This window comes from Acromyrmex echinatior, chromosome 2 (assembly GCF_024713525.1).
Source record: "Acromyrmex echinatior isolate Ae372 chromosome 2, ASM2471352v2, whole genome shotgun sequence".
NCBI classification, from domain to species: Eukaryota; Metazoa; Arthropoda; class Insecta; order Hymenoptera; family Formicidae; genus Acromyrmex; species Acromyrmex echinatior.
In genome coordinates, this window is record NC_141853.1 from 26303322 (window position 1) to 26330060 (window position 26739).

The 26739-nt window shown below is 28.6% G+C and overlaps 2 protein-coding genes across 10 annotated transcripts in view; one reads left to right on the forward strand and one right to left on the reverse strand.

Moving 5' to 3' along the window:
* The window catches only part of aralar1 (calcium-binding mitochondrial carrier protein Aralar1), a 289930-nt gene that overhangs the window by 24327 nt on the left and 238864 nt on the right, over positions 1-26739 (forward strand). For 4 of the 9 annotated variants that reach the window (XM_087402843.1, XM_087402837.1, XM_087402840.1 and 1 more), the window contains exon 1: positions 12024-12343. The exons of 1 other annotated variant lie outside the window; for it this stretch is intronic. Coding sequence is in view for 2 of the 8 variants with exons in the window: in XM_087402836.1 (XP_087258962.1) it covers positions 12302-12343 (42 nt within the window). In the remaining 6 variants the exon portion in view is untranslated. Of the gene's footprint in view, positions 1-11958; positions 12348-26739 lie in introns of those variants that run through there. 4 more of the 9 variants (XM_087402838.1, XM_087402841.1, XM_087402846.1 and 1 more) reach the window with 3 other exon arrangements.
* Positions 2795-12071, reverse strand: LOC105144715 (uncharacterized). The gene is made up of 7 exons (XM_087403545.1): positions 11935-12071; positions 7331-7542; positions 7189-7249; positions 6398-6680; positions 5603-5711; positions 4636-4849; positions 2795-4468 (listed from the first exon to the last, which is right to left on the reverse strand). The coding sequence occupies exons 1-5, from the start codon at positions 12069-12071 to the stop codon at positions 5682-5684; spliced, it is 723 nt and encodes a 240-aa protein (XP_087259671.1). The 3' UTR covers positions 2795-4468; positions 4636-4849; positions 5603-5681.

Sequence of the window (26739 nt, forward strand, 5' to 3'; positions counted from 1 at the left end):
GGATGGAGATTTCAGCATTGAAGACAAGCCTCGCTCTGGACAGCCAAAAAAATTCGAAGACAAAGAATTAGAGGCATTACTCGAAGATCAGAGTCAAACGCAAGAGGAGCTTGCAGAATCATTGGGAGTAACTCAACAAGCCGTTTCTGCACGATTGAGAACCATGGGAATAATTGAAAAACAAAGAAATTGGGTGTCTTATGAACTGAAACCGAGAGACGTTGAAAGGCGATTTTTCACTTGCGAACAGCTGATTCAAAGATAACAAAGAGAAGGTTTTTTGCATCGGATGAGATGAGAAGTGGATATTCTACGACAACCCTAAGAAGAAAAAATACTACGCTAAGCCCGGTCAATCGTTGCCATCGACCTCAACATCAACACCAAAGCCGAACATTCATGGTTCGAAGATCATGCTCTGTATCTGGTGGGACCAAAAGGGTGTTGTTTACTATGAGCTGCTGAAACCTGGCAATTCCATTACGGGCTATCGGTATCGGCTACAATTGATTCGTTTGAGCCGTGCATTGCGAGAAAAACGGCCGGAATACGAGCAAAGACATGATAAAGTTATTTTTCTTCATGACAACGCTCGGCCTCATGTCGCAAAAGTCGTAAAAAAATATTTGGAAACGCTCAAATGGGATGTTTTACCGCACCCGCCGTATTCTCCGGACATTGCTCCTTCTGATTACTAGTTGTTCCGAAAGATGCAGCACGATTTGGTAAGTCACCGGTTCACTTCTTTCGGAGAAATCGAAAATTGGCTCCAAAATTGGATCGCCTCCAAAGACGAGTCATTTTTTCGAGATGGAATTCGAAAATTGCCTGAGAGATGGGAAAAAGTAGCCAGCGATGGACAATACTTTAATTAATCTGTTCATTCATTTTGTTTTGAAATAAATGCATTTTTGAACACAAAAAAAACAGACCGAACAGACAGAACTAATTTGTACTCCCAATATATACTTTTCAATTTATACTTTTCAATTTAATTGTAAATTACAAAATTTATCAAATATTATCTACACATTTATATTACATGTGACAGTTTTAATATTATAAGTAACACTCGAAAAGATCAAGATTATGTCATCATGATTGAGATTTCATATGAAATGATATTAGGTGTTGGAATTAATTCGTAGCGTTTTTTAATGAAAGAATGTTATTATTTCACATGAGCATTAAAAAATACATTAATGAAAGTACTTCCCATCACTTATAAAACGCTACGAATTAATTCCAATACCTAATAAGATAACATCATATCAACATTATCGTGACAATCAAGTTACACTATTTAAACAGAAAATATTACATATTCTAAATATTACATATTCTGAAAACTGGCTGTTGAATAAAAGCGTAAGCAGATCAATAACTGTATGACAGAGAATATTGGTAACTCGTGATTATTTATTTTTGCGAGTCCTTCTTCAATTAATGGCAAAATGCCAAACATAAGAGTTTTTGAAAAACAAAATCTTCTTTTAAATTCCCATTCATTAAATAATTCAAATGGGTTTTGACTATCATGGATATATCTTTTGGGAGCACGAATTTGTATCTCGTTTTCTTCTTCATTTGAGAAGCTAATATCCTGAATTTCAACAAAATTCCAAGATTTTCCTAGATCCATTATTACTATTAGGTGTTGGAATTAATTCGTAGCGTTTTTAATGAAAGAATGTTATTTATTTCACATGAGCATTAAAAAATACATTAATGAAAGTACTTCCCATCACTTGTAAAACGCTACGAATTAATTCCAACACCTAATATAAAATAATACAATTGGATATACTATGCACTTTAATTTTCGCTATTACTCCTTTCATATGTATATGATTTTTGCTTAAGTCGTCCTTCCACTCGACTTAGCGAAGACAATTTTATTTACCTATATATGTCACATAAGATAATCTTAAATGACTATGACGGTATTCGCAATCCGTTCTCAAGGTGATGCTTAAGATTATCTTGATGAAGATCATCTTATTTGCTGAAGATCACTTTAAGACATTGTGAATTCATAATCCATGAATAAGACAATCCCAAGAATGCACTAATACTTAAGGACCGTTTTGTTTCATATTATTATCTTTGTAAAGATCGTATTTAAGACAGTGCTTATTTGCGTTCGGGAACTTCCGTCATAATTCCGTTAGGACAACCAATAATATGATAGAAGAATTTGAATGTTGTGTATTCACTTGATTACTCTTACATTTGTGTATTTCAAGATTCTTCTCCAAAAGACTTTTATACGGAAATAACGATAAATGGTAAGTAATAAGAGTAGACATTATACGCCTGCGGAAAAGAATCTTTTCTTAATTTTAAGTAAATATAAAGATATTATTGAATGCAAAAAACAGTAACGTTAACACACTTCGCGAAAAAGAAGTTGCGTGGACTAACATTTGTGACGAATTTAATAATTCGTCATTAATTACGCAAGAGGTAAGAAACATTTATTTCTTTATAGAATATAATTAGATAATTTTAACAAATTATGTCAACACTGAATATAATATGAATGTAATACGTACAATTGAAAGGCTTGCTACATAGTGAGTTAACTTACATTTTACAAAAATGGAGAAAATAAATTGTATTCTGTCTCATCCATTTTTAACAGTATATGTTTAGCTAGTGTTAATTTTATAATGTAACTAGAATGAATATTGTCTGAATGCAACATGTGATATTTGATAGAAATAGAAGAGTGAATGTCCGAGCATTTTCTCCATTTTTACAATTGTGGGTAATTTATTATTACAGCAATTCCTTTAATTAATGCTTATTTCAACAAATTCTTATCGAGTTTGTTGTGAAATTATTAAAACATTTATTTTACATTGCATTAATATTCTTTTAACAAATAAGAAAAAAGCTTACGAACTGTATGTATAAATGTCTTCATTGTATTATTCGTAAATTTATATAACATTTCAATTAGTATATAAATCTAGTTTGGCTCTTAAGTTCCTTCTTTTAATTTTAAATTCATTATTCGTCATTTTATTAGGTGTTGGAATTAATTCGTAGCGTTTTTTAATGAAAGAATGTTATTTATTTCACATGAGCATTAAAAAATACATTAATGAAAGTACTTCCCATCACTTGTAAAACGCTACGAATTAATTCCAACACCTAATAGTATTATAAATATAATAACCATTTAGTTATTACTATTAATTATTTAATATTCTTTATTTATGTTATAGCAACAGTTGCACTTAGCACTCTTGTAAAGTAAATGAACCAGTTACCAGTGAACTATAAGTGTACATAATTAAATTATTTGACGAAATAAAAATTTTAATTATTAAGATAATTTGAATAATATATATGATTTTAATTAGATTCGTTTATACAAATTTTATAACGAATTATTTAGAATCGTGTATATCATAAGAAACTTCATATTTAATATTTGTCATTTCGTCTAACAATTAAATCATATCCATTTACTGTACATTTACCTTAAATTATAAACATATATTATTATTATAACATAATATTAAAATGAAATAAAATATATAAAATAAAATACAGGAACAAGAGCAAGAATATAAATGATATAATACTTTTAAGTATTAAACTTAACATATCACATATCGTGAAAAAAAAAACAAAAAAAAATGAAAAACACAGATTGAGTTCTAGTATTATTATTGTTTTTGTTTAATGTATGATATGTAAGAAATGTGTAATATTAGGATTAAAAATAATTTTCATTTTTTTTAGTTTGTAATTGCAATTGCAATTCAGCTGTTTTTGTTGCAGCAACAGCTGCAAGTAGCTCTTGTTCCTGCATTTTTATTAAATGCTACTCTCTTAAATTATTTCTCTTTCGTGTTTTATTTTTATTGTATTAATTTCCATTTCTTGCTCTAGAATTTTTCGTATTCTTTCTCTTTCCAATTTTGCTTCATCTTCGTTGTCATTAACAAGAATCGTATTATGTTTTATATGCTTTATTGATGCAGATTTATCTTTTGCTGTATCCTCTTCTATTTTGCAGATGTGTGTATTAATTAATAAAATAAAATATGTTATTTTTAAAGTACTATTGATGCTATAATATTATGTTTATATACTTGTCGTCAAAGAATTCTTAGTAATCGGTATGTCAATGTTAAGATTCTCTGATGGTGATTCTTTCAATGGTGAATTTTTGTTATCTATTTCTTCTTCTTTAGACACATTTGGTTCTATATTCTCTTCTATTACAGAAACAAAAGTATTAACTAAATCAGTTTCTCATAAATTAAACACATTTAGAGCAATATCAAACTTATTATTTAAGATTTCGTTAATATTTTTTTCGCTATTATAAAACCTCTCTTCTTTATTATTTTCTGTATTTATTGTCTCATCGTCAAATATAATAGATATTTCATTTAAATAATCTAATGATAATCATTAGATGAATCACTTATCATTTCTTTTTCTTGTTCTACAAATATAAAACGTTTGTATATTATATATTGAGTATTATAGTGAACATTATATATTATTTATATTATAATAGAATACAATACATAAAATATAAAATTGTCATCAAAATACAGTTAATACAGTATAATACAGTTAAATTTAATTTATTAAAGATATTATATATACCTTCAATTTCTTTGTTGTCAAAATTAGATGAATAAATTGTCGATGCAGTTTTCATTAAGTCTAGAGCTATTACTGATGTATCAGGATCAATTTCAACTGATGTAATGGATAGTCCTCAACCTATTGCCATCCGGGCTTGCTTCTCCTTGGTTAATGCATCTCTTTGATTCTATTTTAAATTTGTCCATAACTTTTTCAGTTGCTGAACATTCCTCTACAATAATTGTTGATTATTAAAGAATCAGTTTAAAAATAATGGTTAATAAAAAATGATACAGAATAAGTCTTCTACGTAATTTTCTTACTTCTTGAATAATTAATTGAGATGCATTATATCTTTGGTTATCTGACCAAGCTTCGTCTTTACTTATTAATGTAAAAAAATTATTTTTTTTAACTCTATTACATGTTTATATCTTTTTAATATATCTAAAAATAACTTTCTTTCAAGTGATGTAAAATGTCTTGCTTTATTTTTGTTTTTATCCATCTTAATGTGTAGTTTCTATAACTTGAGTAATTTGACTTCTACAATATGATGAACGAGGTTAGGAACTAATCTATAGATTTTATTATTATATATATTTCTAGAACATCTCCCATTGGCTAATCCGAAAGAAATTTTACGAATTTACCCGAAGTTAGAAATGAGATTACCTTAAGTTTTGTCTTTATCAAAATCAACTTATTTTAAATGAGACTATCCTTAATACCAATTTCTTCAAAAAGGTTACCTTATTTCTGAACTGAATACATTCTATCTTGAGGAGTCCTTATACAGATAAGATGGCTTTCTTTAAGAAGATCTTAAACGCTATCTTGAGACAGGACTATGAATACCGGCCTTAGACTGGTATTCATAGACCGGTATTCATAGTCAGATCTTATATTCAAGATCGTCTTAAGTATGCTCTTAAAACACTGTCTAGATTCATAATCGCGACTTAAGATAACCTTAAGTTCTTACCTTAAGCATTACCTTGATTAAGATCCTCATCCTAAATATGTCTTAGGACGTCCTGGGATATTAGAGGACATTCATATAGTCAGGGGATAGTCCTGAAGATGTTCTTGTGCTATTTGGATTATTAATTACCAATTATACTATATACTAAAATTACTGATTACTAATTACCTATCAATTTTTGTATATTTTTATAATCATGACCATATAAAAAAAATGTGTACATTGAATTATATCATTTATACGATAGTTCTACTTATTTAAGAGATAAAATAAAATTACAAAATATTTAAAATAATCTGTTATTAGACTTCGGGTTGTTTTAACCACATGTTATAGAATAATCTGATAATAAATCAAAAGAATAAAAAAACATATATATATATATATATATATATATATATTAGGTGTTGGAATTAATTCGTAGCGTTTTTTAATGAAAGAATGTTATTTATTTCACATGAGCATTAAAAAATACATTAATGAAAGTACTTCCCATCTCTTGTAAAACGCTACGAATTAATTCCAACACCTAATATATATATATAATGTACATATTTTTCGTATTGTGTATTTTACCCTGAAATCTCTTGTCGCCGTAATATATACTAATTGTAACTAAATATGAAACTTTTTTTCTATTATTATTATTACTTATTCATTACTTAATGCACAAATAATTACTTAATATAATAAACATAATAAACATAATAAAATTATTATAATGAACAATTAACATAAAATAGTTTACATAAACAGTCTTACGTTTTTTTAAGTCTTCTAAAGTTTTAAACTTACAAATAGGTAAGGAATAATGTATTTTTCTTTCTTTAATAAAAGTTCAGTTATTTCAGCCTTTTTTTCAGCTTCTCTAGCTTTTGTCAGCGACATCCTTAATTCTGCTTTCTTTAATTCCTTTAAATGAGTTTCTTTAATAGCAGCCATGGTTTCTTCATGTTTGAGTTTTATTTTGGCCAACTGTTGTTCTTGCTTCATTATTCTTACAATTTTTAAATCATCTTCTGTTTCTATGAACTGCGTTTCTTCGTGGTCTTGCTTATTATTTCTTCTATTATAACTTCTGTAAAAAAAATTATAACATATTTAAAGATGTAAAAGAATCACTTTATGAATACATTAAATATATTATTATAATTATATTATAAATATATTATTAATTAGAAAAAAGTGCATCAAAATACTTTTCATGGCAAATAAATTTGTCAAATGACGTAAGTCAAATATAATATGTTATTCGAAATGTGGGATTAGTAATATTTCCTAATTTTTTAAATTTAGGAAATATAAATATAAATATAAGTCTTATCTAATAAACTAACATTTATATTTTATATATTTCATGTATCGTAAGAATTAGCCAATTACAGTCAAGAATTGTCAAAAACTTTCAGCTCTTTGATTGGTTAATTCTTACGGTACATCTTATGATTACTATTACGGAAAGTGTGTAAGGGCCCCCTAAGATATATATATTTGTGTGATAAAAAAAATTACTGTTATATATTTTAATAACCTTTGGAATCTGATGCTTTTGTTTCACATAAAGTTATGTTTTCCTTATCTGTCACTTGATCGTTTGATCAAGTTCTATTGTACTGTCATTTATATCTTGTACGATCTGTTTGTGATCTAAAATTTAGTAAAAAATAAATGCAAACAATTACTATTACTATTATTACTTACTATTACTATTCCCAAAGAAATGCTTACTTTCTATTTCATCATCATTCATATTTGATGAAAATAATGTAGGGACTACGGCCATTAAATTAGGCGCTATTAAAGCAACATTTGGATCTAGTTCTGAGGATGGTGTTTCTGGTCCGACACCTATAGCAAATCTAGCTTGTCTTTCTTTTGTTATAATATCTCTTTGAGTTTGCTTTAAGTTAGTCCACAACTTTTTCCGTTGTTGTATTTCTCTACAAAAATAAAGGAATATTAAGTAATTAATAGTAATAACTAAATAGTTATTATATTTATAATACTAAAATGACGAATAATAAATTTAAAATTAAAAGAAGGAACTTAAGAGCCAAACTAGATTTATATACCAATTGAAATGTTTATATAAATTTACAAATAATACAATGAAGACGTTTATACGTACAGTTCGTGAGCTTTTTTCTTATTTGTTAAAAAAATATTAATGCAATGTAAAATAATGTTTTAATAATTTCACAACAAACTCGATAAGAATTTGTTGAAATAAGCATTAATTAAAGGAATTGCTGTAATAATAAATTACCCACAATTTATAAAAATGGAGAAAATGCTCGGACATTCATTCTTCTATTTCTATCAAATATCACATGTTACATTCAGACAATATTCATTCTAGTTACATTATAAAATTAACACTAGCTAAACATATGATACTGTTAAAAATGGATGAGACAGAATACAATTTATTTTCTCCATTTTTGTAAAATGTAAGTTAACTCACTATGTAGCAAGCCTTTCAATTGTACGTATTACATTCATATTATATTCAGTGTTGACATAATTTGTTAAAATTATCTAATTATATTCTATAAAGAAATAAATGTTTCTTACCTCTTGCGTAATTAATGATGAATTATTAAATTCGTCACAAATGTTAGTCCATGCAACTTCTTTTTCGCGAAGTATGTTAACGTTATTTTATTTGCATTCAATAATATCTTTATATTTACTTAAAATTGGTAAGAAAAGATTCTTTTCCGCAGGCGTATAATGTCCACTCTTATTACTTACCATTTATCGTTATTTCCGTATAAAAATCTTTTGAAGAAGAATCTTGAAACACACAAATGTGTAAGAATAATCAAGTGAATACACAATATTCAAATTCTTCTAACATATTATTGGTTGTCCTAACGGAATTATTCCCGAACACAAATGAGTACTGTCTTAAGTACGATCTTTACAAAGGTAATAATAGGAAACAAAAGTCCTTAAGTATTAGTGCATTCTTGGGATTGTCTTATTCATGGACTATGAATTCATAATGTCTTAAAATGACCTTCAGCAAATAAGATTATCTTCATCAAGATAATCTTAAATATCATTTTGAAAACGGACTATGAATTCCAGTCTTAATCAAGATAATGCTTAAGGCGAGAACTTAAAATTATCTTAAGTCACGATTATGAATCTAGACAGTGTCTTAGGAGTATACTTAAGACGATCTTGAATATAAGATCTGACTATGATAATACCATTCATAGGTGATATTCATAAAAATCACTGAAATTAAATTGAAATTTCTCTGAACTTTTGTAGAAACTTTTTGGAAACTTTTCTTAAAATTTCTCTGAAATTTTACTAAAATTTTACTAAAAATAAATTTTTCAACAAAAAGTCGCTGAAATTAAATTGAATTTTTTCTGAAATGCTGTTCCAAAATGAGCATTAATTTCAATAAAATTTTTTCATTGGAATTGAAGAACGGATTTTACAGATCTGTCTTGTCCGTCTTGTTTGTATTTTTTCTGGAGTACTCAAGTGGTAATTAATTGTTAAGAAGATCGCGTTTATCTCAAATTTTGATAAAAATACCCTGAATCAATGTGTTTTCGCGTAAAAATAAATATTTGACACGAAAAAGATGTCGCGTTGCTCCGCAAACCGAAATATATCACTAAAGTTGACGACTATTTAAGTTAAGAAATCTGTCACAGCAATATTCGTTGTTTTTAAAAACAAATTCACTGCTTTAAAAATAATATAAGAAAATAATTGATATTTTTAAAGCAGATTTGTTTTAAAGCAGAGTTTAAGTTTAAAATTAATACCTTTTTAATTTTTTTATACAATATAAATTAAAGTTTAAATCCAGCATTTCTTTAAAATACATGTAACTATAAACGCGACTTCACTGTTGTCAAAATTCCTATAAATTTTGAAAAAAGTTTTATAATGTTGTATTAAATTTTTGTTAATTAAAATTAATAATATTACCTAACGATTTAAATATAAGTAAATCTATCGTGAATCTCTCACGTTTCTGATTTTTTGTATATGTTTGTTTTAATATGAAAGATAAAATGTCATATAAAAAATCTTCTAATATTGCGTTTATATAGGCAAAATTTACAAAAATCATATTCATTTATGATTGGTTAAATCTCGGTCCAAATATTTCTCGTATGAATTTTAGCCATAAGTTTACATTACCAACAAATTTTTGAACAGCTAGCCAAGAATCTTTATTTAATTGCTTTATTGAATATATCATTTTTCAATACAATCAAAAAGAGTCTGCAATAGAGAAATATCTTGTCTGCCTACTTATACACGTGATTACAACGCGTGATCATATCAATACATTTAAGTATGACAGATTTCCTAACTTCAATAGTCAACTTTGATGTTTATCTCTTGATGTTAATATCTTGCCCAGCAAACGAGAATGGATTAAAATGGATTGGAATTTTTTTCTATCCAAATGCGTATTTTAAATAGCAAATACTTTTTTTGGATTTAATTGGATTCAATTAGATTCAATTGGATTGAATTAAATGCAATTGGATTGAAAAGCTACATTTCCTATTCAAAATTTTGAATTAAACAGTATTCACAGAAAAGGCTAATATTATTTTAAGATTGAAAGGCACAGAAATGCTCCATGCAATTCCTATAAATGAATAAAAATGGCATTCAAGATTGAAAAGCATTCATTCGTGAATCAATATTTCTGAAAATCTGAATCCATTTCAATTCATTTCAATTCATTTTCATTTGCTGGGTTTTTATATGCTCCGTAAATAAATATGCATACTTGTAAAACTATAATATTTTATATCTTGCCGCAAAATTACAATTTTTTTTCTCTATAGTTATGATCTCTGTTGATAATCAAACTTTGATGATAACACTGAAGTCGCAATTTTAAAGAAAAATCGAGTATTATTAAATTTTAAATGCATATACATATATCGATAAACACTTCTACAAAACTAATAAATCATAAAATTAGTACAATATTATCAGTTTTTTATTCTTAATCACTCCCAGCAAATGAGAATGGATTGAAATGGATTCAGATTTTCAGAAATATTGATTCACGAATGTTAAAATGAATGCTTTTCAATCCTGAATGCAATTTTATTCAATTATAGAAATTGCATGGAGCATATCTCTATGCCTTTCAATCTAAAAATAATATTAGCTTTTTCTGTGCACACACAACACATTGAATAATGTTCAATTCAAAATTTTGAATAGGAAATGCAGTTTTTCAATCCAATTGCATCCAATTGAATATAATTAAATCCAATTGAATCCAAAAAAAAATATTCGCTATTTAAAATATACATTCGGATAGAAAAAAATTTCAGTCCATTTTAATCCATTCTCGTTTGCTATGCTTTAATGGGCTTTCCATTTGATGACACAAATTGACACAAGTCGGCATAAGTGACGTTATATCTTTATTACTCTCTGAATGTCAAGAAGGATACCCAGCAAACGAGAATGGATTGAAATGAATTGAAATGGATTTAGATTTTCAGAAATATTGATTCACAAATGTTAAAATTAATGCTTTTCAATCCTGAATGCATTTTTATTCATTTATAGGAATTGCATGGAGCATATCTCTATGCCTTTCAATCTAAAAATAATATTAGCTTTTTTTATGCACAACACACACATTGTGAATACTGTTCAATTCAAAATTTTGAATAGGAAATGCAGTTTTTTAATCCAATTGCATCCAATTGAATCTAATTGAATCCAATTGAATCCAATTAAATCCAAAAAAAAAGTATTCGCTATTTAAAATATGCATTCAGATAGAAAAAAATTTCAATCTATTATCCATTCTCGTTTACTGGATAGAACGACGCTTATGTCGACTTATGTCATCAAATAGAAAGCACCCAATATTAACAAGAGGTCAACGCTACAAATGTTTTAAAGCAATTTTTGGTTGATAAATTTGTAAAATTATTTTTTCTAATTGGTCAACTAAACGCTTCAAAGCATTTGTAGCGAGACTGACCGCAGCCAAAATCGCAAACTTCCGTAAGGATGTTGGTCTTTAATAATATTTCGTTGGTGGCGTAATGTATCATTTATCTTTGTTTAACATTCGGTGAACAATAAGGATAAATGATGCATCTTGCGCATTATGTGTGAAACGGAATGCAACCTTTTGATCTATTTTTTATTCCTGCACTAGACTGCACTAAAAGTCTCTTTCTTGCTTTTAAATATCAGATATATATCTATCGCACTTTAAGATCCAGAAGTGTAGTTCAGTAACAGAAAACAGACCTTTTGATAATATCTCGTCAATGGCAAGAACCAATCGCATTCAAGAATTTTACAACAGTTGCAAAACTGCTTTCTCTGCTGAATCTTTTGCTACCATCGATGTATGATACAAGATGGCACTACGTGTTCGACTAATCGGAGCTTCTGCTTGCTTGCTGATGTATTGCTTTAGAACAGGTAAACGTTTCATTGTAGACTAATGTTCGATGATCTTGTTCTATCGGTCGCGTGCAGTTGCCGACTCTTGGATGTATCTGTTAAACGTATGAATGTTAAGATAGTGTGATCCTGAACGTAATTATTCGTGGTTTTGGCATTTTATCTCTAATTTTGTGGTACTTCCATTTCTCTCTCGTGATTCGATCACGTCGCATTTTATCATTCGTGACGAAAAGGTTCGAAGTAAACTTCTTTCTGGGAATGTTGAAGAATTCGCTTATCGTTCGAGCATCTTACCAAGAGGTGGGTAAGTTTAGCTTATGATTTCCTTCATTACGAGTGAAAACAGATAAGGATGTGTATATGATTGTAAATATCGGATGCACACATCACAAATATGCGCGCGCGCGCACGTATGAGTGCGATTTATTTGGGTGTGTATGTGTTGTGTGTGTACGCGCGTTTGCATCTTTTGAATGTGAATCTCATGTAAAATCATAAATAATTTCATTCTTTTTTATCTTTACATCACATCATTAAAAACGTAAAACATGAAGACCGAAAACAATGAAAAGCACAGGTAGTGACCTAGTTTACATCGTGCATTTGATGCGAATACTGGCTAGTAATTTTCTATTAAATTACCTTAGTTTTGGCGATACGAGTAAACATATATATGATATATGTATTTAATTAATTATTTTGATGCATATTATACTAATATAGTACATTATTTTTTAAATACATGCTGAAATTAAGATAATTTAATAGTAAGTCACTAGTTAATTCCTATATTAACTAGTTCCCATGCACGATGTAAACTAGAGTATTAGGAACAGAGAATTAAAGATTTCAACCTATCAGGGTTGTGTTCCAAAATTCAACTCTGTCAACTCGAGTATCATTTTATCCTTGTTGGTCACTGAATGTTGAATAAAGATAAAAGATACTCGGAGTTGACAGAATCAAGTTTTGGAACGCACTCCTGAAAGCATTTATTCTGGTACATGATTTCTGATGAGTTGAAATTTGTTATTTTCTATATTATTTCCTCTATTGCATGTGCTTTTCATTGTGTACTACTGTAATAACAGTGACACTAGTAGTATTTTTATACTTCCAAATGAAACTTGGAAACTTGTATGATAGACCAACATTTAAATTTCATTAATTTAAAAATCGAGAATTAGAATATCTAGCTATAGAACTTTGATAGAATCGATGATATTTTTCCTTGATTTTGTGCTCATTTATGGTAAGAGACTTATTCCCTGAAATTCCTCAATATAAAAGTGACGTATTAAGATTATATTAAATAAACTACAAAGTATAAATAAAAGTAATGTTATTCAGCAGGAGTAGAACAATAAAATAAGATACAAAGAATTATTAGAAGAAAAGATGTAGACTTTATCGACAGTAAAAAAATGTTCCGATTCGTATAAAAAAATTTCACAATGTTTTCGACTTAAGATTCAAAATGTTGAACGACGAAAATTTAAAACTATTTAAGAATTTATTGAGTAGTTTGTGTTCTATTTCGTGAAAATTGAAAATTTATTTTGTGTTTGTTACACTTTATTTTTTCATTTTTTTCCCTTAAAAAAATAATCGGTTAAAGTACACTTATTTTTTTTATTACAGTGCTATCGAGATGAACAGATGTATATATCAAATAACATTGACCATTTTTCGATAGATGTTTCCTCTCATTTGTTTACTCTCATTTGTTTAAATGATAAATGCTTTCATTTTTCAATTTATTTTTTCTTACGCAATTTTATTTAAAAACAAACAAATTTCAAAGGTAAATCTTCCCAGTCAGAAATAATTTCTTGAAAAGATCATTTTGATATCGAAAATAAAAGTCGAAAGTTTTCAAAATTTCTATTGATTTCGACGGATTTTTGGCTCCAATTTCGATTAATTTTCGAGTTGGAAATAAAATGTTCAATTGATCTGATCAGCATACAAATATACTCAATGCAATAAGTAAATTCGACAAGTAGTGTCACTAATAGCGTAATAGTGGTGAAGAAAATTTCATTAAAGTTTCGTTGAATTTTTATTGTGAAAATAAGTATTATTAATTAGCATCATATTTCAGAGGATACACGACAAAATTATAATAAAAAAAATTTATTTTATGAATTTGAGAACTAATTTGATGACGCACCCATGCGCGGTCACCCATCCGAATCTCCACTCTTATCATGCTTCATTTGTGATCGTACGGGAACTACTTCTTCGAAGAACCATGAACACCTATAATGCTAATGGATATATCAGTTGTAACATATCTGTTCAAAGATGTTGTAAAAGAGGCGGACACATAAAAAAAATATAATAGCAATATACAAATGATATCTATGATAACAACTTGTTTTTAATAATACTGTAAACAAATATTATTTTTATTAGCTGAAATAATACTAATTGCTTTAAATGACGCGCGCGCGCGCGTGTGTGTGTGTGTGTGTTTTACTCTAATAAATTTTTTATATTACAATTACTGGAAGTAGATCTATATTATGTCATATGTCGTCATCGTATACTATTACATTAGTAACACTACTGGCTCAGAATTAACACTATTGCGTATCAGTAATAATACTACTGTAATAACAGTGACACTAGTAATATTTTTATACTTCCAAATGAAACTTGGAAACTTGTATGATAGACCAACATTTAAATTTCATTAATTTAAAAATCGAGAATTAGAATATCTAGCTATAGAACTTTGATAGAATCGATGATATTTTTCCTTGATTTTGTGCTCATTTATGGTAAGAGACTTATTCCCTGAAATTCCTCAATATAAAAGTGACGTATTAAGATTATATTAAATAAACTACGAAGTATAAATAAAAGTAATGTTATTCAGCAGGAGTAGAACAATAAAATAAGATACAAAGAATTATTAGAAGAAAAGATGTAGACTTTATCGACAGTTGTAAAAAAATGTTCCGATTCGTATAAAAAAATTTCACAATTTTTTAAAAAGTTATAAAATTATTTATAAATTCTGAAAAATTTTGAGAAAGCTTTTATGATTAGAGCGATATTGCAATTCGAAATGAAATCGAAAAAAATGTCGATTCGATCTTTGAACAAAAATATTTAAAATATAAGATTACGTATTACATATTTATACCAAAAATATTAAAAATGTATCAAACTATCATTGCACTCTCTATATACGTAATTTTTTATCACTCGAAAATGTTGAAATTTCGATGCAAGTTTCGAACAACTTTTCCATCATAACATCAAAACGACGTCTTTTCGAGAAACTATTTCTGACTGCATTAATAGTGATATTTTCATTTTAAAATAAATAATTAATTAAAATAAATAACTTAAGTTGGAATATTTCTTTAAAAAAATAAAAAGAAATGTTTATCTTCGGGTTTTACCCGAAGCGACTTCCAACCCATCTCCCCCTGCTTAAGGACGCACGACTTTTACCTTCCCCTGTCAAGGGAAAATACTGTTGGAATATGTACCTTATGATTAAAAATTGTGTGCTATTCATAAAAATTGTTCTATTCATAATTTTTTAATGAATAATCGATGGAAAAAAAATCAATGACCTTGATCTCCTTGAAGGTCAAGATCAACATCGAGGTCGATGAAAAGTCATTTGCGGCGGACTATGTAAGAGTAAACATTTACCAAAGAAATATTTATATCTTATCCACAGTTCAAACTACAAATATGGATGAATGTATGTTATCTTTGCTTTATGTTGATAAGTAATACTTATATATCAGTTGTGAGATGGAAATAGTGAAAATTAATTAATGAAGATTAATATTCCGATTTTCCGTCCTATTCATTAGCTCGTTAAACATTTCGAAACTGTCATATGAAAAAAGAACGCTACAAGCATATGAAAATCAATCGGTGACTTTTTGTATCTTTTTGGCCTGCAAAGGATCCTACCAATCTTATGAAAATTGAATTCGAGTTAAATTGAAGTCGAGTTAGCCGAAAATTTAAAATGTCGGTTTAATAAAAAGTCTCCATAGGTTCCCTATACTGAATCATTTGATCTTTACAAAGCATTATTTTTCAAAACGGGTTAATATTTAATATTTTATTTTCGAGTACTATACATTCCTAGATCATAATTTTCACTTTCTGTATATAAATAAACAACTCCATTTGTGAGAGGCGAGTGACACAATAATCAAGTATTTCGATTTGTGAGAAGCAATCAAATAAATATTAATTATTATCCATATCTAGAGAGTAGCTAAGACAAGCGAAGCGTCATGGAGCAAGACACTGCCGTACTCCTTTACGCGAGTCGGCGAGTTGCGGCAGATTTGACAACATGGTTTCTCCATAACTGGATGAACTGATAAAGTTCTATATATGCTCAACGACAGCTATCGCTCGGTATAATAAAAGGGCTTTTTTTCTACGTGTTTTGTCCTACGAGCGGAGATACTGCGACGCAAACCTCTGAATTTCTGAATTTTATCATCATTTTAAGAAACCTCATTAATGACGTCGACCAGCAGAATGTACAGTTACGGCGTTATGATGTTTTTTAGAGGCTCGCGGCGGTGTGCGCAGCGTTTGGCAAGTTCCCACTCACCAAGTTATCGATGGCGGATATTCGGCGCTTTAGAAATTAACATCTCGATTGCGAAAGTTGAGAAATGATCAAGAACTATGCTAAGAAATGATAATGACAAAGCAATTTATTCATTATCGATTTATTTATTAATATTTAATAAAAGGGGATTGAACGGAAATTATGCATTGGTATTTGTTAATTAAGCTAGGAAATGATAATGACAAAGCGATTTATTTGACATTGATCTCCATTTGTTTATAACTTAATATTTAACAAAAGGAGATCGTATGGAAATGAAGTTATACGCTGATTTTATTTATAATATTTGTTAAGAATGTATTAGACATACACTGATCCTTGCAAAGAAAATTAAATTTGGAAGAATATTTAATATTAACATTTCAAATAAATTATTGTATATATATATATATATATATATATATAATATATATATGAAGTTATGTGAAAATTATATTTCTGTTTAATAACACATTTTTGTAGCTTATTAATTTTATTTATTATTTTTATTGTTAAAAATTAAAATTTTAAAAATAATAAAGAAATTTACATTTCTCTTTCTTAAGTCCTTTAAATATTCAAAATAATTTATGCAAAGATTCATTGCGATTCACTAATTAGTTACAAAGATTAAGAACAAATAAATATTTTATTTATATATTGGACAACTAGTTACATCGCAATGTAATTCTACATAAATAATGTTCAATACATAATGTATTTATATTAAAAAGTTGAGATTTTTATTTTATACGTTTTCACATATTTTTACTAGAGCACAAATTAAAAACATACTACTATTTATTAAAATAACTTATCCAGATAGTAAAACTTCACCAAATTTGTTGTGTTATTATTAAAAGTGATTTAGAATAATCTGTAATCTTTTCATAATTTGCTATCATTTTAAAAATATGTATAAAATTTTAACTAGGCTAGGAAATGATAATGAAAAAGTGGTTTATTACATCACCGATTCCTATTTGTTTATAACTTAATCCATAACGAAAGGACACTAAACGTAAACGAAATTAAACATTATATTTGTTAACTAAGCTAGAAGATGATAATGATCTATTTGATTTTGATCTCCATTTGTTTATAACTTAATATTAAAGCATAAAAGGAGATCGAATGCAAACGAACTCTATCACGCTAATATTTATACAAAATGCATGATATCAGTACAAACTTATCTTTTTAAAAACAGGCGCTAAGAATATGCTTTTCGAATAGAACCTAAGTGATATGTTACGTATTTTTTAAATATTCCAATCTAAGTAATAATTATAATTTTAATTTTCTGCTTCAAAGATATTCTTATTGAAGATTCTTTTATTTTAACCCAAGTAATAATAGCTTTATTAATTAATTAATTTAATTATTTCAAAAATTTTTATTTATTACTCTTTGAGAAAACTATTGTGCTAAATTAAAAATAAAAACCCAAATGATATAGTTTTAACTAATCAAGATATATACTAAAAGTAAAACCTAAGTGGTAATGTCTTTGTTACTTAATTCTAATGGTACGAGGGCAAATCAATAAGACTAACAGATTTCTTAGAAAATGCACTCGCAGTGTCACATTACTTTTTGACAAGTAGCATCTTTCAGCTGATTACTGTCAAATTTTGAGCGGAATTCGCGTGGTTTCATTTCTGTAGACGATTAAAGTGAACAACCTTTATATTTTTTACAAAATGGAAAAAAATGAGTTTCGTACAGTGATCAAACATCTACATATGAAAGGTTTAATACCGAAAGAAATCAAAGCCGAGTTGGATAATGTTCATAGGACATCTGCACCAGCGTTTGCGTCTGTATACAATTGGGTGAATGAATTTAAACGTGGTCGTCATCCACATGTGATGCACTTCGTTCGGGACATCCAATTGAGGCTGCTATGCCAGAAATCATTGATAAAGTCCACGATATTGTTTTGACTGATCGACTGATCGAAAGTGCACGAGATTGTTGAGGCCACAGGCATATCACATGGCACAATGATTTCAATTTTGCACGAACAATTGAGTATGAAAAAGCTATCGGCAAGATGGGTGCTACGTTTGCTCATTGTGAACCATAAGCGCGATCGTGTGATGATTTCAAAACAATGTTTGGAGATGTTTCAACGTAATCTAGATGAATTTCTGCGTCGATTCATTACTGTGGACGAAACATGGATCCATTACTTCACACCCTAGACGAACAGTCAAAACAATGGACTTCACTGAGTGAACCCTCCGAAGAAGGCGAAGACCGTGAAGTCGGCCGGAAAGGTGATGGCCACAGTTTTTTGGGATGTACGCGGTATAATTCATATCGATTACCTTCCGTCGAAGCAAATGATCAATGGCGATTACTACGCAGCCTTATTGGATCGTTTCAACATTTTAAAGAAAAAACGTCCTCATTTGGCGAAGAAGAAAATGCTCTTTCATTAAGACAATGCACGAGTTCACACGTGCCTGGCACTGATGACTAAATTCAACGAATTCTACGAATTGCTTCCCCATCCAGCATATTCACCAGATTTAGCCTCCTGCGACTATTTCCTGTTTCCAAACCTGAAGAAATAGTTCGGAGGAAAGAGATTCATCACCAGAGAGCAGCTCATCGCCGAAACAGAGGCTTATTTTGAAGAGTTGGACAAATCATGTTATTCAGATTGAAAAAGTTGGAGAATCCTTGGATCAAGTGTATCGAACTGAAAGAAGACTATGTTGAGAAATAAAAATGAATCGATAAAAAAAATGTTTTATTATATTTTTCTAAAAACTTATTGACTTGCCCTCGTATATATCTCATTTGTAAAAAATTTGATATTATGATAACTGGCGCCTAGTTAAATTCCAAAATTTTATTTATTAATCATATAAAAAATTACCTTTTTGAAAAAAGGTAAAAGAGCGCTAAGAATATACGTGCTTCTCGAATAGAATCTAAATGATGCGTTACATATCTTTTTATTATTTCAGCTCAATTAGTAATAATTTTAATTCTTCTTCAAAAATATTCTTATTGAAAATCTTTTTATTCAAATAATAGCAATTTTAATTCTCTGTCAAAATTATTATTTCTCGAAAAAAACTGATGTACGAAATTAAAAATTAAAAAATAATTGATACAGTCTAACCAACCAAGTTAAATTTTATTAAATTAAAACGTAAAACCCTTAATCTTTATAATTAATTAGTGAATCGCAATGAAACTTTTCATAATTATTTTGAATATTTAAAGTACTTATAAAAGAAAAATATAAATTTCTTTATAAATTTTAAAATTTTAATTTTTAACAATAAGTAGTACTATATTTGTTATTTGCTTAACTTCAATTATATGTATCATTTGTATAAAAAATTTGATCAACTGGCGTCAAGTAAAATTCCATCAAATTTTATATATTATTTATTAAAAAAATTTGATATTAGTAATTAGCGCCAAATTAAGTCTTATACCAAATTAAACAAATAATACTTTAATGATATGTATTATTTTATAAAAGATTTGATATTAACAGCTGGCGCCAATTTAAATCCCATATCAACTATACCAAATAAAAAATATAATCCAAGTGGTACTATTTTTTAACTTTTGTACAATGAAAGATAAGTACATATCTTTGTATTTCTATTAAAGAATATTCCTATTCTGATCTGAATGACTTTAATTCTTATATGAAATTTTTATATCGCGATTCATAAACATTTTTCCTTTCAATCAAAGTAATAGTTATTTAATTCTCCTTTAAAATATTATTTAAAGCGTTATGACAAAATTGTGTTACCTTGTCATTCAAATGTTATCACAAAAAATTAAAGAAGTAAACGCTTGGCACTGCTCTCTTATTCATTTAGTAAACACTTGGCATTGCTCTCTTATTTATGCTAAATATTCATTTTTAGATAAAAATAAAAGTAAGAGAAACAATCTCCAATCACCTTGATCATAACAAATGTTATCCAGAGCATGATCCTAAGCAACATTCAAGAAGTTTTATTCGTCTGTCGGACATTATGGATAATGCTAATGCCGGCAGTGCTGTAACTTGCAAGCCTTATAATTCGAAAAGTACTTAATGAAAATAAATTTAATTATAGTGTTTTGAAAAGCTCTTCAGATGATCTACAAGAATGTACAATAAAAAATAGGGAGTCCCATTTAAGAAATTGAAGATATTTTTACGTGACTTTTAAGCAACTATTCAAGATCAAACTAATGACACCATTTTATGTCCTCCTCAAAGCTATACAATTTTTGTCTGAAACATTTTTTTTCTAAAATCAAAAATAAAAAAGTTATTTGGAATGGGATATTAAAATGGGACATCCAGTACATATATAATTAGGTTACACAGTCATATAAGTTACGAAAGTTGTGCAAGCTACAAGGTTTAAGTCTAAGATAAATAAACTTGTATTTGTAAGACATGCGTTACGAAAATAAAAAGGAAATAAACAATAAAAAGACAAACAATAATAACCTACTGAAACACAATGTCAACTATATTAAAAATCGGTCGAGCAAATAAATTAAGATATTATAAATATACTAACAGAATTTAATGTTTAATATGTATTAAAAATTTTTACGTATTGACTACATATTTCGAATGTAAATTAATTTTTATTCAGTATAATTACATTAAACGCGTTCAGATTAAACACATTATTGCATTAAAATTGTAATTATCTTTTATTATTTATTTCTATTAATTATTATTATAATGTTTGGATTGTTATAATTTTTCTTATTCGATTCAGCAACGTCAAGTGTTTATTTCTTTAATTTTTTGTAGTAACACTTGGACAAGGTAAAGCAATTTTGTCATAACATTTTAAATAATGTTTTGAAGGAGAATTAAACACTACTACTATTTTGGTTAGAAGGGAAAATGTTTTTGAATGAATTGCAATATAAAAATTTCATATAAAAAGAATTAAAGTAATTTGAATCGGAATAGGAAAATCCTTCCACAGGAATATAAAGATATGTACTTAGGTTTTATTGTACAAAAGTTAAAAATAGTATCACTTGGATTATTCTCATTATTTGGTATAGTTGATAAAATCGCCTATTATGGAATAAGCTCCTAAAGATAGTGGATAGTTCTACTAAACTAAAAAGCGTGTGTGTTGATTTTATCATGAACTTTTTATTCTTAAAGTGAAACTTATTTAGTAGAAAATTCATTATTAAATTATGCGTGTAATCGTTGCAAAAAAGATTTTTGAAATTGAATGTTGTCAAATGTTATTGAGGTTAATTTTTAAATCTTGTTTTATTATATAAAAATAAACATTTGGCAATAAAGTCTGCATGCAGTGATAGAATAAGATCTTATTGATAGGAAAATATGTGATATTAATTTGTTTAATTATAAAGATTTTAGATTTGAATGATCGTGAAATCGCAAGACATGAAAGTCATAATATGAGATATTCAGGGTATTCCTAACTAATATGAGAACATTTAAATAATTCAATATACCAAAGCGTATTATCGAACGATATGTTAAAAGTGACGATTCTATTATTGTTAACTTTCTACATACAATTTTTTCTAATCGTTAATGGAGCATGTTATAATAGTTCTGGTGCGAAAAAAACCTTCTTGGACTCAGCTTAATAACCATATGATAAGATCCAGCGAATCTATGTCTGTTATTATCTGTATTTTTTTTATTATTGGTAAGCTGTCTATTATTTAAATTTTATTTCAATTAAGTTATTTGGAATTCGAATTCAATAATTATATTATGTTCTGCTTAACATTGAGAATGACCCGATTGGGATCGAAACGTCGTTTGTTGTTACTTTATTTATATTTATATTTTTTTTAATACATTATTTTATTTACTTTATATCGTTTTTCTTTTGGCTCGTAGCTTTCATCGATATAATTTTATTCGTAATAAAAAAGATTTGCTTCGATTTTTATGCACCTTTTTTATGTAAAAATACGTGCGCAGGCGTATGTGTGTGGGGGTGAGAGGAATGAGGATGAAAATGGTAAAAGTCCGCATTGCTACCTAAAAATTTCTTGATATATTGTAGAAGCTTGATTTTGAAACGTTAATAAAATAATACTTTAAACGGTTATAACAAAAAACTAGCTTTGTGTCTATGGACACTTTTGATCAGTGAATCAAGAACTATAACATGCTAAAATTTCAGCTAATTTCATTGAGGGCCAATATCCTATGATTTTGTGTGAAGTTCTTTTGTAGAATTTAATTTGGTTTCAGCTATCGCTATCAAATCTTTTATACGAATGATACATATCATTAGAATTAATATTATTTATTTAATTTGATATGGAATTTAACTTGATTAGTAATGTTACATATAATTAGAGGTAAATAACAAAGATAGTATCACTTAAGTTTTACTTTTTAATTTGTTAGAATTTAACTTGGCTAGTTAAGACTGTACTATTTATTTTTTAATTTTTGATTTTGTATATTAATTTTTTCAAGGAGTAATAATTTTTGACAGAGAATTAAAACTGCTATTATTTGGGTCGGAATAAGAGGACCTTCAATAAGAATATTTTTGAAGAAGAATTAAAACTAATATTACTTGAGCTGAAATAATAAAAAGATACGTAATGCATCACTTAAATTCTATTCGAGAAGCATGTATATTCTTAGCGCCTTTTTTTTAATCGTTTTTAAATAACTTTTTATGAATGATACATAAAATTTTGTGGAATGTAACTTGGCGTTAGTTGTCATAACATTAAATTTTTTATATGAATTTTACACATACTATTAGAGTTAAATAACAAAGATATTACCACTTACTATTGTTTTACTTTTAGTATCTTGATTAGTTACGATTGTACCATTTGAGTTTTAATTTTAATTTGACACAATAGTTTTTTTCGATGAGTAATAAATAAATTATATTACAATATAAATAATATCAATTCTTTTAGTTCGTATAACTTACAACAAATTAGTAAATAATAAAACTCAGGTCAATACATTAAACGAACTATAGTTAGGTGTTCTAAATAATATTTATTAATCACAAATTATAATTTTCATGACGATAAGTTTTAACGGTATGTTTTGACTATACTTAGTCCTCATCAGCCGCAGAAATATATAAATACCCAAATATTTAATTATATTAACATATTATGAGGAATATCTCACATTCGAGTTACAATAGATAATATAACAGATTTCTAAGAATTATCTCATCTTCGTGTTACAAAGGATAGTATATTGCAACAATATCATATGTAGTCAAACTTAAAAATAAGCGATATAATGAAGAGTTATAATTCCGAATCAATTCATCGGTCAAAAATATGCGGAAATGTAACATTTTACTTAAAAATGTAAATAGAAAGTACAAATAATCACATAAGAATGCAGTATTACGTTCAAGCTCCGCACGCATGGAGCTGAGGGTGTGAACGCAATAGAATTATTGGATTTGGTCGTGTTCAAGACTCCGGACCGCAAGGGAGCTGTGGGGAAGGACTGACGCAAATCGGAAGGCATTTCGCTTCGTGTGGCTCTTAAGGAACCGGGAATCGAAGGCAAAAAGAAGTGGAAATTTCGCTGTGCTCCGCTAATTGGAGTTACGAGTCGAACATACTTTTTCGTTTAAAAGGCTCAAACTGGATCAGTGTACCACGAAGGCGAATTTTAACGCCAGATGTGCTGCCTGTACGTTCGGTTGGTCTGGCTTTAGGTGGAACTTAATCCAAGTGATCGAGAAGAGAGCGAAGTGCAAGCGGGGCAGAATTTAAAATAAATATAAGGAGAGATTTTTCAAATTAACAAACGGTTAAATTTAATAATAATATAATGAAAGAAATATTTAGCAATGCATTTTTGTTACACTATTTCTTTGGTTTATAATCCTTTTGTTTCGTTTGGGTTAGGTATGTTTTTATGTGCATGTGTGAAAATATCGTGTGGCAGAGGAGAGACGGAATTAAAAAAGAAGAGGCTCAGAGAAGAGCAGAATTGTCGGGGAAAGGAGAACGAGAGCAGATATGAATACGGAAAAAGAATAGTCGGTTCTTTCGATTCGGATCATGACTCGGTTGGCATCAGAAATAGGTGTAAAAAGGTCGTGATAGATTAATTGGTCAATGTTATGGAAAAGAAAGGGGACCCGATCGGGAGCATAATTATTGATGATAGAATCGGTGTCATTAGAAGGGATTAATGGAAAGGGAGATAATTCATAAAGGCGAAGGAGGAAGAAATGGGGGAGAGGTCATCTGGAAGGAGATCAGTTTAAAGTCCTCAGGAACGTGCTGAGAAGGAAAATACGAAATTTCTATTTCTGAGTGATGGTAAGTTGATTTTCGATTTGATCAGCCGGATATTCTTTGCATGTTCCAACGTTAAGGCGGGCACAGGCTACCGGTCGACAAGAGAGACGAGAATGGATAAACCTCATGCAGCGGCAGCGGAGAGCAACGTTACCACGATAACGCACTGCAATGTTTCTTCTTTTTTTATTTTCTATTACGAGGGAACTCGAGCAGAAAAGAAAAATAAAATGGAATATGCCAATGAAACAAAAAAGATGAAGGGGACCGGAGAATAGCGAAATGCAGATTTACTACTGAGCTGATTGAAGAAACTCGGTAAAGTGAGGCCCTTGTTAGCGAATTCTGCTGGTTCTACGATTAGGTGTCCGAGCTCGATGTCTTCCTCCAATACTGACTCTCAACAATGCCCGTATTCATAGTCAGACCTTGTCTACTTAAGGCTTTCTTAAAATTTGTCTTTAGATGCTCAGCAAATGAAATAATTCGTACAGTAGGGGAGACCAGGGTTTCAATTGAATATAGGAGTAAATAGAATAATCGAGGCTAAAAATTAAAAATAAAACACGAGACACGCGTAAACGTGTCTGAATACGCAGCAGCGACTATCGACTATATAAGTCTGCTGTAACATCTTGTTGTGAGCACATCTATAATAAAAGTTATGCCACAATTTTAAAAAATCGTATACTTAAGTAAATATTTTTATTCTTAAAATTTTTGTTTTATAATCGTATATAATTGTCTGAAATATTTGATTTCTACTTAGATAATAAGTGTAGTTCTTACTTAATAAAATCCAATAGATTTTTTGTTTATGTATCTTTGTTATCGTATATTGTTAATGTTTTTAAAAAATAAACGGATGGGGAGTAAACTAACCACAGCATGGAACTGTATGACTCATTTAATGACGACTCTTATAGTACTTACTTAAAATTTTATTCCTTTAAAGAGATTTTCCTCAGTGATAAATGTTGTAAGTTCTCTCATGTCCAATCTCGAAAACTTATTCGATGTCTTTTTGCACGAAATGAAACAAATTTTGTAAAAAGAAGTATTGTTTTTCCTGCGAAGCGAATGTTTGTGTTTAAAATATATTTTATAAAAGTTTTATTAATATGTAGCTAAAGATGTAACTTAAAATATAATACATTAATCTTTATTTTAATAATCTTAGTCGAATTACTCCGATCCTGGGGCTAGTTGAATCAGATGGAATGCATTAGAAAAATGCATTTTTTTCATATTAGTTATCAGTTTCCCCTTATTATTAAAATATTATTAAGTAGTCGAATGTATGTAGTAACTGGTGTAGAATTCATCTTTTCGATAAGTCTTTTAATTTCGTCTGTAAAAATTCGAAATTGAAAAATGAGTCTATTAGCCCCGGTCTCCCCTATCTGAAAATAAATTTAAGAAAGCCTTAAATATAAGGCCCGACTATGAATACGGGCATAAATCTTTTAATTTCGATGACTAAATACGTGAGTTTAACAGAATTTCTCCCACACTCATTCTGAATATAGAGTTAAGTGTTGGGCTGAAAAAAGAAAATCAGTTTCGGATCACTACGTCCGTTTCTCAGGAAAAATCGGAGAAAATAGCCTTGAGTCTCGCGGAACCGGGATTTTTATAGTAATCTGCTCTGATTAACAGCGCATTATTTGATGAATAGATTCGTTAATTAGGAGGTGAGACCTATTTCTTGCCTTCTAATTGGTAAAAGGGGAAAAGAACATTGAACGGAATCTGTTAGCGTGTAAAAAGGTCATTCTTAAAATTT

What these genes read in the sequence shown, in the direction of transcription:
- LOC105144715 (XM_087403545.1), bottom strand. Translation starts at nt 12,071, where the DNA reads ATGAAACGTTTACCTGTTCTAAAGCAATACATCAGCAAGCAAGCAGAA. An exon ending in GAATGATGATGAAATAGAAA is followed by an intron (nt 7,250 to 7,330) that starts GTAAGCATTTCT and finishes ACTAAATTTTAG; the next exon opens with ATCACAAACAGATCGTACAA. An exon ending in ACATTATTCCTTACCTATTT is followed by an intron (nt 5,712 to 6,397) that starts GTAAGTTTAAAA and finishes TAATCCAAATAG; the next exon opens with CACAAGAACATCTTCAGGAC.